Consider the following 15,604-nt stretch of genomic DNA (forward strand, 5'->3'; position numbering starts at 1 on the left):
GATTACAGTGAGGGACAGTGTACGATTGTCTCGTGTTAGATTACGATGAGAAAACAGTGTACAGGGTCAACTGTTAGATTACAGTGAGGAACAGATTACGCTGGTCTCCTCTTGGATTACAGTGAGGGACAGTGAAAAGGGTGACCTGTTGGATTACAGTGATGGACAGTGTACAGGGTCACATGCTCGATTACAGTGAGGGACAGTGTCCAGGGTCACCTGTTAGATAGAGATAGAGAAATACAGCACAGAACAGGCCCTTCGGCCCATGATGTTGCGCCGAACTTTTGTCCTAGGTTAATCATAGAAGTTTGGACAATTTTTCATGGCCAATCCACCCAACCTGCACATCTTTGGACTGTGGGAGGAAACCGGAGTACCCGGAGGAAACCCACGCAGTCACGGGGAGGATGTGCAGACTCCATACAGACAGTGACCCAAGTCGAAATCGAACTTGGGACCCTGGAGCTGTGAAGCAATTGTGCTATCCACAATGCTACCGTGCTGCCCTTAAGAAGTTAACCTACACTCCATTATTCTACCCTAATCCAAGTACCTATCCAATAGCCGCTTGAAGGTCCCTAACTTTTCCGACTCAACTACTACCACAGGCAGTGCATTCCATGCCCCCACTCCCCTCTGGGTAAAGAACCTACCTCTGACATCCCCTCTATGTCTTCCATCATTTATCTTAAATTTATGTCCCCTTGTAATGGTGTGTTCCACCCGGGGAAAAAGTCTCTGACTGTCTACTCTATCTATTCCCCTGATCATCTTATAAACCTCTATCAAGTCACCCCTCATCCTTCTCCGTTCTAATGAGAAAAGGCCTAGCACCCTCAACCTTTCCTCGTATGACCTACTCTCCATTCCAGGCAACATCCTGGTAAATCTCCTTTGCACCTTTTCCAAAGCTTCCACATCCTTCCTAAAATGAGGTGACCAGAACTGCACACAGTACTCCAAATGTGGCCTGACCAAGGTTTTGTACAGCTGCATCATCACCTCACGGCTCTTAAATTCAATCCCTCTGCTAATGAACGCTAGCACACCATAGGCCTTCTTCACAGCTCTATTCACTTGAGTGGCAACTTTCAAAGAACTATGAACATAGACCCCAAGATCTCTCTGCTCCTCCACATTGCCAAGAACCCTACCATTAACCCTGTATTCTGCATTCATATTTGTCCTTCCAAAATGGACAACCTCACACTTGTCAGGGTTAAACTCCATCTGCCACTTCTCAGCCCAGCTCTGCATTCTATCTATGTCTCTTTGAAGCCGACAACAGCCCTCCTCACTATCCACAACTCCACCAATCTTCGTATCATCTGCAAATTTACTGACCCACCCTTCAACTCCCTCATCCAAGTCGTTAATGAAAATCACAAACAGCAGAGGACCCAGAACTGATCCCTGCAGTACGCCACTGATAACTGGGCTCCAGGCTGAATATTTGCCATCCACCACAACTCTCTGTCTTCTATCGGTTAGCCAGTTTGTTATCCAACTGGCCAAATTTCCCACTATCCCATGCCTCCTTACTTTCTGCATAAGCCTACCATGGGGAACCTTATCAAATGCCTTACTAAAATCCATGTACACTACATCCACTGCTTTACCTTCATCCACATGCTTGGTCACCTCCTCAAAGAATTCAATAAGACTTGTAAGGCAAGACCTACCCCTCACAAATCCGTGCTGACTATCCCTAATCAAGCAATGCCTTTCCAGATGCTCAGAAATCCTATCCCTCAGTACCCTTTCCATTACTTTGCCTACCACCGAAGTAAGACTAACTGGTCTGTAATTCCCAGGGTTATCCCTATTCCCTTTTTTGAACAGGGGCACGACATTCACCACTCTCCAATCCTCTGGTACCACCCCTGTTGACAGCGAGGACGAAAGGATCATTGCCAACGGCTCTGCAATTTCATTTCTTGCTTCCCATAGAATCCTTGGATATATCCCGTCAGGCCCGGGGGACTTGTCTATCCTCAAGTTTTTCAAAACGCGCAACACATCTTCCTTCCTGACAAGTATCTCCTCAAGCTTATCAGTCTGCTTCACGCTGTCCTCTCCAACAATATGGCCCCTCTCGTTTGTAAATACTGAAGAAAAATACTTGTTCAAGACCTCTCCTATCTCTTCAGACTCAATACACAATCTCCCGCTACTGTCCTTAATCGGACCTACCCTCGCTCTAGTCATTCTCATATTTCTCACGTATGTGTAAAAGGCCTTGGGGTTTTCCTTGATCCTACCCTCCAAAGATTTTTCATGCCCTCTCTTAGCTCTCCTAATCCCTTTCTTCAGTTCCCTCCTGGCTATCTTGTATCCCTCCAGCGCCCTGTCTGAACCTTGTTTCTTCAGCCTTACATAAGTCTCCTTCTTCCTCTTAACAAGACATTCAACCTCTCTTGTCAACCATGGTTCCCTCACTCGACCATCTCTTCCCTGCCTGACAGGGACATACATATCAAAGACACGCAGTACCTGTTCCTTGAACAAGTTCCACATTTCACTTGTGTCCTTCCCTGACAGCCTATGTTCCCAACTTCTGCACTTCAATTCTTGTCTGACAGCATTGTATTTACCCTTCCCCCAATTATAAACCTTGCCCTGTTGCTCGCACCTATCCCTCTCCATTACTAAAGTGAAAGTCACAGAATTGTGGTCACTACCTCCAAAATGCTCCCCCACTAACAAATCTATCACCTGCCCTGGTTCATTACCAAGTACTAAATCCAATATGGCCTCCCCTCTGGTCGGACAACCTACATACTGTGTTAGAAAAGCTTCCTGGACACACTGCACAAACACTACCCCATCCAAACTATTTGATCTGAAGAGTTTCCACTCAATGTTTGGGAAGTTGAAGTCGCCCATGACTACTACCCTGTGACTTCTGCACCTTTCCAAAATCTGTTTCCCAATCTGTTCCTCCACATCTCTGCTGCTATTGGGGGGCCTATAGAAAACTCCCAACAAGGTGACTGCTCCTTTCCTATTTCTAACTTCAACCCATATTACCTCAGTAGGCAGATCCCCCTCGAACTGCCTTTCTGCAGCTGTTATACTATCTCTAATTAACAATGCCACCCCCCCACCTCTTTTACCATCCTCCCTAATCTTGTTGAAACATCTATAACCAGGGACCTCCAACAACCATTTCTGCCCCTCTTCTATCCAAGTTTCCGTGATGGCCACCACATCGTAGTCCCAAGTACAGATCCATGCCTTAAGTTCACCCACCTTATTCCTGATGCTTCTTGCATTAAAGTATACACACTTCAACCCATCTCCTTGCCTGCAAGTACTCTCCTTTGTCATTGTTACCTTCCCCACTGCATCACTACGTGCTTTGGTGTCCTGACTATCGTCTACCTTAGTTGCTGGACTACAGATCCGGTTCCCATTCCCCTGCCAAATTAGTTTAAACCCTCCCGAAGAGTACTAGAAAACCTCCCTCCCAGGATATTGGTGCCCCTCTGGTTCAGATGCAACCCGTCCTGCTTGTACAGGTCCCACCTTCCCCAGAATGCGCTCCAATTATCCAAATACCTGAAGCCCTCCCTCCTACACCATTCCTGCAGCCACGTGTTTAACTGCACTCTCTCCCTATTCCTAGCCTCGCTATCACGTGGCACCGGCAACAAACCAGAGATGACAACTCTGTCTGTCCTGGCCTTTAACTTCCAGCCTAACTCCCTAAACTTGTTTATTACCTCCACACCCTTTTTCCTACCTACATCGTTGGTACCAATGTGCACCACGACTTCTGGCTGCTCACCCTCCCCCTTCAGGATCCTGAAGACACGATCAGAGACATCCCTGGCCCTGGCACCCGGGAGGCAACATACCTTTCGGGAGTCTCGCTCGCGACCACAGAATCTCCTATCTATTCCCCTAACCATTGAATCTCCTATTACTATTGCTTTTCTATGCTCCCCCCTTCCCTTCTGATCCCCAGAGCCAGACTCAGTGCCAGAGACCTGGCCGCTGGGGCCTTCCCCCGGTAGGTCATCCCCCCAACAGCATCCAAAACGGTATACTTGTTTTGAAGGGGAACGGCCACGAGGGATCCCTGCACTGTCTGCCTGTTAGTTTTCTTTCCCCTGACTGTAACCCAGCTACTCTTGTCCAGTACCTTTGGTGTGGCTACCTCCCTGTAACTCTTCTCTATGACCCCCTCTGCCTCCCGGATGATCCGAAGTTCATCCAGCTCCAGTACCTTAACACGGTCTCTGAGGAGCTGGAGTTGGGTGCACTTCCCGCAGGTATAGTCAGCGGGGACACCAGTGGTATCCCTCACCACCCACATCCTACAGGAGGAGCATGCAACTGCCCTAGCCTCCATCCCCTCTTACTTTACAGAATTAGCTGCCCCTTGGACCAACTGGACCTCCGCCCTCCGACTCTACTTCCAGTCAGCTGTACTCTAAACTCCTGGCTCTCTTCACGCTCTTTGATAAATATAGGAAATGAAATGTCAGGAGCACCTTACTCCCTCCTCACCTAACTCCCTCAGTCACCAAACTCTCACTGTAGCACTCAAATGCCACAAGCTCAGCACTCCCTCAGTCACCAAACTCTCACTGTAGCACTCAAATGCCACAAGCTCAGCACTCCCTCAGTCACCAAACTCTCACTGTAGCACTCAAATGCCACAAGCTCAGCACTCTAGTGCAAACAAAGTCTGCACTGTAACTAGCTCCTATTTATACTGTGACTCTAGCTTCTGAAAACTGGCCTAATGCAATTAACTAATTAACAAGCTCCAGCTGCAAGTAAGTTCAAGTAGAACCTTGTTTAAAGCTGATTCAAAATTCACCTTCTTATAGACCAAACAGCAACTTTTAAGTTAATTAACTAAATAAAAGAAATACTAGACTTTAAATAAAAATGAACTATTATACTCCCTCAGTCACCAAACTCTCACTGTAGCACTCAAATGCCACAAGCTCAGCACTCCCTCAGTCACCAAACTCTCACTGTAGCACTCAAATGCCACAAGCTCAGCACTCTAGTGCAAAAAAAAGCAAAAAAAAAAAATGTTAGATTACAGTGAGGGACAGTGTACAGGTTCACCTGTCAGATGCCAGTGAGATCCAGTGTGTGATGGTCTCCTGTTTGATTATAGTGAGCGACAGTGTACAAGGTGACCTGTTAGATTACAGTGGGAGCCAGTGTACGATGGTCTCCTGTCAGAATACAGTGAGGGACAGTGTACGATGGTCTCCTGTTAGATTACAGTGAGATACTGTGTACAGGGTCGCCGGTTAGATTACTGTGAGAGATAGTGTACAAGGTGACCTGTTGGATTACAGTGAGGGATAGTGTACAGAATCATCTGTCGGATTACAGTGAGAGACAGGGTACAGGGTCTCCTGTTGGATTTCAATGGGGGACGGTGTACAGGATTACCTGTTAGATTACAGCGAGGGACAGTGTACAGGGTCACATGTTGGATTGCAGTGAGGGGACAGTGTACGATGGTCTCCTGTTCGATTACAGTCAGTGACAGTATGCAATGGTGATGTGTTAAATTACAGTGAGGGACAGTGTACAGGGTCCCCTGTTAGATTACAGTGTGGGACAGTGTACAGGGTCACCTGTTGGATTACAGTGAGGGACAGTGTACAGGGTGACCTGTTAGATTACAGTGAGGGACAATGTACAGTGTCACCTGTTGGATTACAGTGAAGGACAGTGTACAGGGTCACCTGTTGGATTACAGTGAGGGACAGTGTACAGGGTCACCTGTTAGATTGCAGTGAGGGACAGTGTACAGGATCACCTGTTGGATTACAGTGAGGGACAGTGTACAGGGTCACCTGTTAGATTACAGTGAGGGACAGTGTACAGGGTGACCTGTCAGAATACAGTGAGGGACAGTGTATGATGGTCTCGTGTTGGATTACAGTGAGGGACAGTGTACAGGATCTCCTGTTAGATTACAGTGAGGGACAGTTTACAGGGCACCTGGTGGATTACGGTGAGGGACAGTGTACAGGGTCACCTGTTAGATTACAGTGAGGGGCAGTGTACAGGGTCACCTGTTAGATTACAGTGAGGGGACAGTATACAGGGTCACCTGTTAGATTACAGTGAGGGGATAGTGTACGATGGTCTCCTGTTAGATTACAGTGAGGGACAGTGTATGATGGTCTGTGTTGGATAACAGTGAGGGACAGTGTACAGGGTCTCCTGTTAGATTGCAGTGAGGGACAGTATACAGGGTCACCTGTTAGATTAGTGAGGGGACAGTGGTCTGGGTCAATTCTTAGATTACAGTGAGGGACTGTGTACTGCGTCACCTGCTAGATTACAGTGAGGGACAGTGTACAGGGTCGCCTGTTAGATCCTTACTTCAGAAAGGACGTACTGGCACTGGAGGGTGTGCACAGGAGATTCATTTGGTTAATCCCAGAGTTGAAGGGGTTGGATTACGTGGAGAGGTTGAGTAGACCCGGACTGTTCTCGTTGAAATTTAGAAGGATGCGGCTCGATCTGATAGAAGTATATAAAATTATGAAGGGAATAGTTAGGATAGATGAGAGGAGCTTATTTCCACTGCCGGGTGAAAGGAGAATGAGGGGACATAGTCCTAAATCTACTTCCGCTTATTTTGAGACTGAGTTTAGGAGGAACTTCTTCACCCAAAGGATTGTGATTCTATAGAATTCCCTGCCCAGTGAAGCAGTTGACGACCCTTCATTAAATGTTCTCACTTTTGATTTTGATTTGATTTATTGTCACATGTACTGAAGTACAGTGAAAAGTATTTTTCTGCAGCTGAGGGAACGTACACAGTACGTACATAGTATACACAAGAATAATCAACAGGGAACAATGACAAATGGTACATCGACAAACAGTAGTTGGTTACAGTGTGGAAGAAGGGGGCAAACAAAGCAAATACATCAGCAAGAGCAGCATTGGGTGTTGTTAGCTGTGTTCTTCCAGCGAACAGATCAGTCCGAGCAGTGTTTGGTATTTACTTACCGTGCTGTTGCCGGATGGTCCATTAGCGCAGTGGTTAGCACTGTTGCCCCACAACTCTCGGGCCCCAGGTTCGATTCCCGATTTGCGTCACTGTCTGTGTGGTATCTGCACGTTCTCCCTGTGTCTGCTTGAGTTTCCACCGGGTGCTCCAGTTTCCTCCCACATGTTTCAAAAGATGTGCTGTTAGGTAGTTTGCACATTCTGAATTCTCCATCTGTGTACCTGAACAGGCACCGTAATGTGGCGACTAGGGGCTTTAATTCTGGGTTGTTTCTGACAGAACTGACCAAGCGACTGAACTGTCATCTTTCTCATTTATAAGCAGGTTTTAACCACTGGCACTGGCAGGAGTCGGAGCGGGAATCCTGGATACCTGAAAGGGAAACCCATTTTGGCCTTTAATGGTAATGTCACTACATATCCTTTCACCTTTCGTGAAGCTCGGGAACAGTATAAAATGGATTAAATATTCCTGATTTTGTCAGTGTGGAGCTACAATTACTGTATACTGGTCTCGGTCAGTTGTTCACAATCTATCCCTGACTGGACACTGGGCTGGGTCAGTTCTCACTGTATCCCTGACTGGACATTGGGCTGGGTCAGTTCTCACTGTATCCCTGACTGGACACTGGGCTAGGTCAGTTCTCACTGTATCCCTGACTGGACACTGGGCTGGGTCAGTCCTCACTGTATCCCTGACTGGACACTGGGTTGGGTCAGTTCTCACTGTATCCCTGACTGGACACTGGGCTGGGTCAGTTCTCACTGTATCCCTGACTGGGCTGGGTCAGTTCTCACTGTATCCCTGACTGGACACTGGGCTGGGTCAGTTCTCACTGTAACCCTGACTGGACACTGGGCTGGGTCAGTTCTCACTGTATCCCTGACTGGACACTGGGCTGGATCAGTTCTTACTGTATCCCTGACTGGACACTGGGCTGGGTCAGTTCTCACTGTATCCCTGACTGGGCTGGGTCAGTTCTCACTGTATCCCTGACTGGAAACTGGGCTGGGTCAGTTCTCACTGTATCCCTGACTGGACACTGGGCTGGGTCAGTTCTCACTGTATCCCTGACTGGACACTTGGCTGGGTCAGTTCTCACTGTATCCCTGACTGGACACTTGGCTGGGTCAGTTCTCACTGTATCCCTGACTGGACACTGGGCTGGATCAGTTCTCAATGTATCCCTGACTGGACACTGGGCTGGGTCAGTTCTCACTGTATCCCTGACTGGACTGGCTCAGTTCTCACTGTATCCCTGACTGGACACTGGGCTGGGTCAGTTCTCACTGTATCCCTGACTGGACACTGGGCTGGGTCAGTTCTCACTGTATCCCTGACTGGACACTGGGCTGGGTCAGTTCTCACTGTATCCCTTACTGGACACTGGGCTGGGTCAGTTCTCACTGTATCCCTGACTGGACACTGGGCTGGGTCAGTTTTCACTGTATCCCTGACTGGACACTGGGCTGGGTCAGTTCTCACTGTATCCCTGACTTGACACTGGGCTGGGTCAGTTCTCACTGTATCCCACACTGGACACTTGGCTGGGTCAGTTCTCACTGTATCCCTGACTGGACACTGGGCTGGGTCAGTTCTCACTGTTTACCTGACTGGACACTGGGCTGGGTCAGTTCTCACTGTATCCCTGACTGGACACTGGGCTGGGTCAGTTCTCACTGTATCCCTTACTGGACACTGGGCTGGGTCAGTTCTCACTGTATCCCTGACTGGACACTGGGCTGGGTCAGTTCTCAATGTATCCCTGACTGGACACTGAGCTGGGTCAGTTCTCACTGTATCCCTGACTGGACACTGGGCTGGGTCAGTCCTCACTGTATACCTGACTGGGCTGGGTCAGTTCTCACTGTATCCCTGACTGGACACTGGGCTGGGTCAGTTCTCACTGTATCCCTGACTGGACACTGGGCTGGGTCAGTTTTCACTGTACCCCTGACTGGACACTGGGCTGTGTTATTTCTCACTGTATCCCTGACTGGATACTGGGCTGGGTCAGTTCTCTCTGTATCCCTGACTGGACACTGGGCTGGGTCAGTTCTCACTGTATCCCTGACTGGACACTGGGCTGGGTCAGTTCTCACTGTATCCCTGACTGGACACTGGGCTGGGTCAGTTCTCACTGTATCCCTGACTGCGCTGGGTTAGTTCTCACTGTACCCCTGACTGGACACTGCGCTGGGTCAGTTCTCACTGTATCCCTGACTTGACACTGGGCTGGGTCAGTTCTCACTGTATCCCTGACTGGACACTGTGCTGGGTCAGTTCTCACTGTATCCCTGACTGGACACTGGGCTGGGTCAGTTCTCACTGTATCCCTGACTTGACACTGGGCTGGGTCAGTTCTCACTGTATCCCTGACTGGACACTGGGCTGGGTCAGTTCTCACTGTATTCCTGACTGGACACTGGGTTGGGTCAGTTCTCACTGTATCCCTGACTGGACACTGGGCTGGGTCAGTTCTCACTATATCCCTGACTGGACACTGGGCTGGGTCAGTTCTCACTGTATCCCTGACTGGACACTGGGCTGGGTCAGTTCTCACTATATCCCTGACTGGACACTGGGCTGGGTCAGTTCTCACTGTATCCCTGACTGGACACTGGGCTGGGTCAGTTCTCACTGTATCCCTGACTGGACACTGGGCTGGGTCAGTTCTCACTGTATCCCTGACTGGACACTGGGCTGGGTCAGTTCTCACTGTATCCCTGACTGGACACTGGGCTGGGTCAGTTCTCACTGTATCCCTGACTGGACGCTGGGCTGGGTCAGTTCTCACTGTATCCCTGACTGGACACTGGGCTGGGTCAGTTCTCACTGTATCCCTGACTGGACACTGGGCTGGGTCAGTTCTCACTGTATCCCTGACTGGACACTGGGCTGGGTCAGTTCTTACTGTATCCCTGACTGGACACTGGGCTGGGTCAGTTCTCACTGTATCCCTGACTGGACACTGGGCTGGGTCAGTTCTCACTGTATCCCTGACTGGACACTGGGCTGGGTCAGTTCTCACTGTATCCCTGACTGGGCACTGGGCTGGGTCAGTTCTCACTGTATCCCTGACTGGGCTGGGTCAGTTCTCACTGTATCCCTGACTGGACACTGGGCTGGGTCCATAAGACCATAAGACATAGGAGTGGAAGTAAGGCCATTCGGCCCATCGAGTCCACTCCGCCATTCAATCATGGCTGATGTCAGTTCTCACTGTATCCCTGACTGGACACTGGGCTGGGTCTGTCCTCACTGTATCCCTGACTGGACACTGGGCTGGGTCAGTTCTCACTGTATCCCTGACTGGACACTGGGCTGGGTTGACAAAGGCCACTGGGCTGTTGCTAACCTATGTACTGCCAGATCATCGCTACCTCAGCTCCTCTGTATCGTCGGGGTTGAACGAGACTTCTGTTATTGTAATTCTGTAATTGGTGGAGGAACGAGACTTCTGTAATTTTGGAAAGACTTGAAGATCCTTGACTGCTAATAGCACTGATCTGACCATCCTGAGGAGCACTGGTGATGGATCCTGTTCCCCATCCTTTCGGAGCCTTGTACGTTTCAAGCACCAGATGCAGGCCGGCTGTTTGTACAGGTGAGTGCTTAGGTCCGAAGTGTTCACCTCCCCCATTCTCCAAAATAAACCATTGTCCTTCTCAACTACGATCCGATATCCAACCTCTCTTTCTTCTCCAATGTCCTGGAGTAATTTGTTGGCTCCCAGTCCATGTGCATTTTCCCTCCGAACTCCGTTTATGCCTCCAGTCGGGTTTCCGCTCTGGCCGCTGTGTCGATTCAGTCATAATCGCCATCCCATGTGCAAAAGGCTGATGGGTCCCCACTTTGTCCTTCTAGAGCCGCATGCAACCTTTCCTTTGTTTGACAGAACACCTTCCTGGCCAGGCGTCTGCACTGCTGCCCAGCTTGGATCAGCCATAGCTCGCCTGGTGCCATTCTTACTTCATCATAGCCAGAGAACCTTCCTCAGTGACTTGCTTCCCACTCACAGTCCGTTACCAAAACACCATCCTCACAACCCCACTATCCCTCGAGATTCAACCTCTCAACTCCCTCACTTTTTGACTACATCGCCCAAAACCATGGCATTAGTTTCCATGTGTGTATTGACAGCCTCCAGCTCTTCCTCGCCAGCACCTCCTGACTACTCCCACCCAGTGCCTCTAAGGCTGTCAGACTGCCTTCCCAAATCCAGAGACATTTCCACCACTTCACCCCTTGGGAAGGCTAAAGTCAGGACTGCTCTGATTTTAACCCCACATTTTTCTCGTCAGGTTCTATCCTCCTCGGCCTTGAAGATCCTCTGAGGAGAAAAATAATTCTCCTCATCACCGATTTAAATGGGGGAATCCTGATTTTTCATCAGTGACCAGATTCTCCAACAAAAGGAAACATCCTCTCCATATCCACCCTGCCAAAAGCCCTCAGGATATTATATGCTTCAATCAAGTCACTAATTGCTCTTCTAAATTACAGTGGATACAAGCCCAGCCTGTCCAACCTTTCCTCAGAAGACAGCCCAGCCATTCCAGGTATTAGTCTAGTGAATCGTCCCTGTATTGCTTCCAATGCATTTCCATCCTTCCTCAAGTAAGGAGACCAATACTGTACCAAATGCTCCAAATGTGGTCTCACCAATGCTCTATAGAACTGAAGTATAACCTCGTATTCAATTCCCCTTTCAATAAATGATAATAGTCTTTTAGCTTTGCTTGCTTGTGTGAGGAAGCATTGGCCGATGTGATCCTAAATTAACTCACTCAAATTTTAAGGTTATTGAGCCGTTGTTCTGGAATCCCCATCAGGTCAGGGAGGTTTCGATGGAGCTGTGTAAAACGCTGGTTAGGTCACAGCTGGAGTACTGTGTACAGTTCTGGTCATCACACTATCGGAAGGATGTAATTGCACTGGAGAGGGTTCAGAGGAGATTCACCAGGATGTCGCCTGGGCTGAACTATTTCAGCCATGAATAGAGGCTGGTTAGGCCCGGGTTGTTTTCCTATGAGCAGAGAAGGCTGAGGGAAGGACCTGATTGAGGTGTGGAAAATTATGAGGGATGTAGATTGTGTGGACAGAAAGGGACCTTTCCCCTTCGTCGAGGGGTCAGTAACCAGGGGTCATAGATTTGAGGTGAGGGGAAGGAGATTTCGAAGGGATTTGAGGAAAGACATTTTCACCCAACGGTGGTGTGAATCTAGAACTGACTGCCTGCAAGAGCGGTTGAGGCATTTCGGTGAGCACTTGAAATCCCGGAGCATACAAAGCTACAGGCCAAGTGCTGCAAAATGGGATTGGAGTAGATCGGTGCTTGATGGCCGGCACAGATATGATGAGTCGAATGGCCTCTTTTTGTGCTGTAAAACTCTGACTCTGAGTACTTTTCCCTTGTTGCTCTGTTGAATCTTTTTATCATCTCAAATACCTAAATTAGAATGCCCCTTAACGTTCTCTGCTCAAAGGGATACCAATCTGTGTCTGTATTGGAGTATCTTTCTGTTGAATCTCTTGCCGACACCAGCATGATTGACTCTTTGAGGTGACCCAGCGATAAATTTAGGTCAGTCAGGCGAGAAGATGGCCCACTGCCAGTGGTTCCATGGAGCTGGAGATAGACAGTCACTACTGGCCTGGTCTGTGATTCTCAAATCATAAAGAATGAATTAATAACAAAAAATCAAAATACTCTCCACCTGCCTGGATGAGTGCAGCTCCAATAGCACTCAACAAGCTCGACATCATCTAGGACAAATCAGCCCCGCTTGATTTGCACTCCATCCATTGCCATAAATATTCACTAACTTTCAACACTGACGCACAGTGGCAGCCATGTGTACCATCTACAAGAAACACTGCAACAACTTACAAAGGCTCCTTAGACAGCAGCTTCCAAACCCACAACCACTACCATCTACAAGGACAAGAGCAGCAAATATCTGGGAACCCCACTGGGAGGTTCACTCCAAGTCACTCACCATCCTGACTTGGAAATATATTGGCCATTCCTTCACTGTCGCTGGGTTAGAATCCTGGAACTCCCTCCCTAACTGCATTGTGGGTGTACCTACACCACATGGACTGCAGCAGTTCAAGAAGGTGGATCACCGCCACCTTCTCGAAAGGCAATTAGGGATGGGCAATAAATGCTGACCTAACCAGCAACATCCTTTTTTTTTTTATAAATTTAGATTACCCAATTATTTTTTCCAATTAAGGGGCAATTTAGCGTGGCCAATCCACCTACTCTGCACAAACCAGCAACATCCTTGTCCCACAAAGAAAAAGACATGAACTGTTGACAAACCTCTGTTTCAATTTATAGGTTCAACCCTGGACTGACATGCAGCGAGCTCCAAGCACATATCAACCTGCTCCTCCTGGGCAGCAATCACCCAGATTCCCTCGGCATGCTGGGCAACGCCAGCAGTACAAATCTGGAGAGTCTGACCCGCATCATCAACCTCATGCCTGAGGCCTCGGTAAACTCCTCCCCACTCACTCCTCAAATATCCAACTGACACTGATCGATGAACCAAGCCATGGAGGAGGGAGAGGACTCAGATCATTCCCTGGGAAAGGTGGTGTACCGAAATAGGATCAGTATAGAAGGGTAGTGGGAAAAGGCTTGGATCAATCCTGGAGAACGGTCCAAAGAGTCTGATCATTTCCTGGGGGATGGAGTCGACTTGGGTCATTTCTGGAGAGGGAGGGAGAAAGGGTGGGAACATTCCCTGTGAGATGGTTCATTCCCAAAGGGGATGGGAGAAGGGTTGGATCATTTCATAGTACGGCATCAGAGAGGGGATGGGAGAAGGGCTGGATCATTTCCGGGGAGAAGATCGGAGAAGGGTTGGATCATTCCCATGGTGAGAATAGGAGAAGAGTTGGATCATTCCTGTGGTAGAGATGGGAGAAGGGTTAGATCATTCTTAGAGAGGGTATGTGAGAAGGGTTACATCTTTCCCGATGAGGGAATGGGAGAAGAGTTGGATCATTACCAGGAAAGGGATGGGAGTGGAGTCAGATCTTTCCTGGCGAGGGGATGGGAGAAGAGTTGGATCGTTCCTGAGAGATCTGTTATGATGGGTAATGATGGATTTGTCTTTTCCCGGAAGTGGGGTAATGATGGATTTGTCTATTCCTGGGAGAGGGGTAATGATGGCTTTGTCTATTCCTGGGAGAGGGATAAGGATGGATTTGTCTATTCCCGGGAGAGGGGGAATGATGGATTTGTCTATTCCTGGGAGAGGGATAAGGATGGATTTGTCTATTCCCGGGAGAGGGGGAATGATGGATTTGTCTTTTCCCGGGAGAGGGGGAATGATGGATTTGTCTTTTCCCGGGAGAGGGGTAATGATGCATTTGTCTATTCCTGGGAGAGGGATAAGGATGAATTTGTCTATTCCCGGGAGAGGGGGAATGATGGATTTGTCTTTTCCCGGGAGAGGGGTAATGATGGATTTGTCTATTCCCGGGAGAGGAGTAATGGTGGATTTACCTATTCCTGGGAGAGGGATGAGGATGGATTTGTCTATTCCCGGGAGTGGGGTAATGATGGATTTGTCTTTTCCCGAGAAAGGGGTAATGATGGATTTGTCTATTTCGGGAGTGGGGGAATGATAGATTTGTCTATTCCTGGGAGAGGGGTAATGATGAATTTGTCTATTCCCAGGAGAGGGATAATGATAGATTTGTCTATTCCTGGGAGAGGGGGAATAATGGATTTGTCTATTCCTGGGAGAGGGATAATGATGGATTTGTCTATTCCCTGGAGAGGGATAATGATGAATTTGCCTATTCCCAGGAGAGGGATAATGATGGATTTGTCTATTCCAGGAGAGGAGTAAGGATGGATTTTTCTATTCCCGGGAGAGGTGTAATGATGGAATTTTCTATTCCAAGAAGAGGGGTAATGGTTGCTTTGTCTATTCCCTGGAGAGGGGTAATGATGAATTTGTCTATTCCCAGGAGAGGGGGAATGATGGATTTGTCTATTCCCGGGAGAGGGGGAATGATGGATTTGTCTATTCCCGGCAGAGGTGTAATGATGGATTTGTCTATTCCTGGGACGGGGTAATGATAGTGTCTATTCCCGTGGGAGGTGTAATGATGGATTTTTCTATTCCAAGAAGAGGGGTAATGGTTGCTTTTTCTATTCCCAGGAGAGGGGTAATGATGAATTTGTCTATTCCCAGGAGAGGGGGAATGATGGATTTGTCTATTCCCGGGAGAGGTTTAATGATGGATTTGTCTATTCCTGGGACGGGGTAATGATAGTGTATATTCCGGTGGGAGGGGTAATGATGGATTTGTCTATTCCCGGGGCGGGGGGAGTAATGGTGGGTTTGTCTATTCCCGGGGGAGGGATAATGATAGTGTCTATTCCCGTGGGAGGGGTAATGATGGATTTGTCTATTCCCGGGGCGGGGGGGAGTAATGGTGGGTTTGTCTATTCCCGGGGGAGGGATAATGATAGTGTCTATTCCAGTGGGAGGGATAATGATAGTTTCTATTCCTGTGGGAGGGGTAATGATGGATTTGTCTATTCCGGGGGTGGGGGGTGGAGTA

The 15,604-nt window shown here is 48.6% G+C and overlaps 1 protein-coding gene across 1 annotated transcript; it reads left to right on the forward strand.

Moving 5' to 3' along the window:
* Positions 1–10,512: 10,512 nt before the first annotated feature.
* Positions 10,513–15,297, forward strand: LOC119961043. The gene is made up of 2 exons (XM_038788556.1): positions 10,513–10,616; positions 13,359–15,297. The coding sequence occupies exon 2, from the start codon at positions 13,795–13,797 to the stop codon at positions 14,881–14,883; it is 1,089 nt and encodes a 362-aa protein (XP_038644484.1). The 5' UTR covers positions 10,513–10,616; positions 13,359–13,794; the 3' UTR covers positions 14,884–15,297.
* Positions 15,298–15,604: the final 307 nt, after the last annotated feature.

Source organism: Scyliorhinus canicula, unplaced genomic scaffold, assembly GCF_902713615.1.
Source record: "Scyliorhinus canicula unplaced genomic scaffold, sScyCan1.1, whole genome shotgun sequence".
Taxonomy (NCBI): Eukaryota; Metazoa; Chordata; class Chondrichthyes; order Carcharhiniformes; family Scyliorhinidae; genus Scyliorhinus; species Scyliorhinus canicula.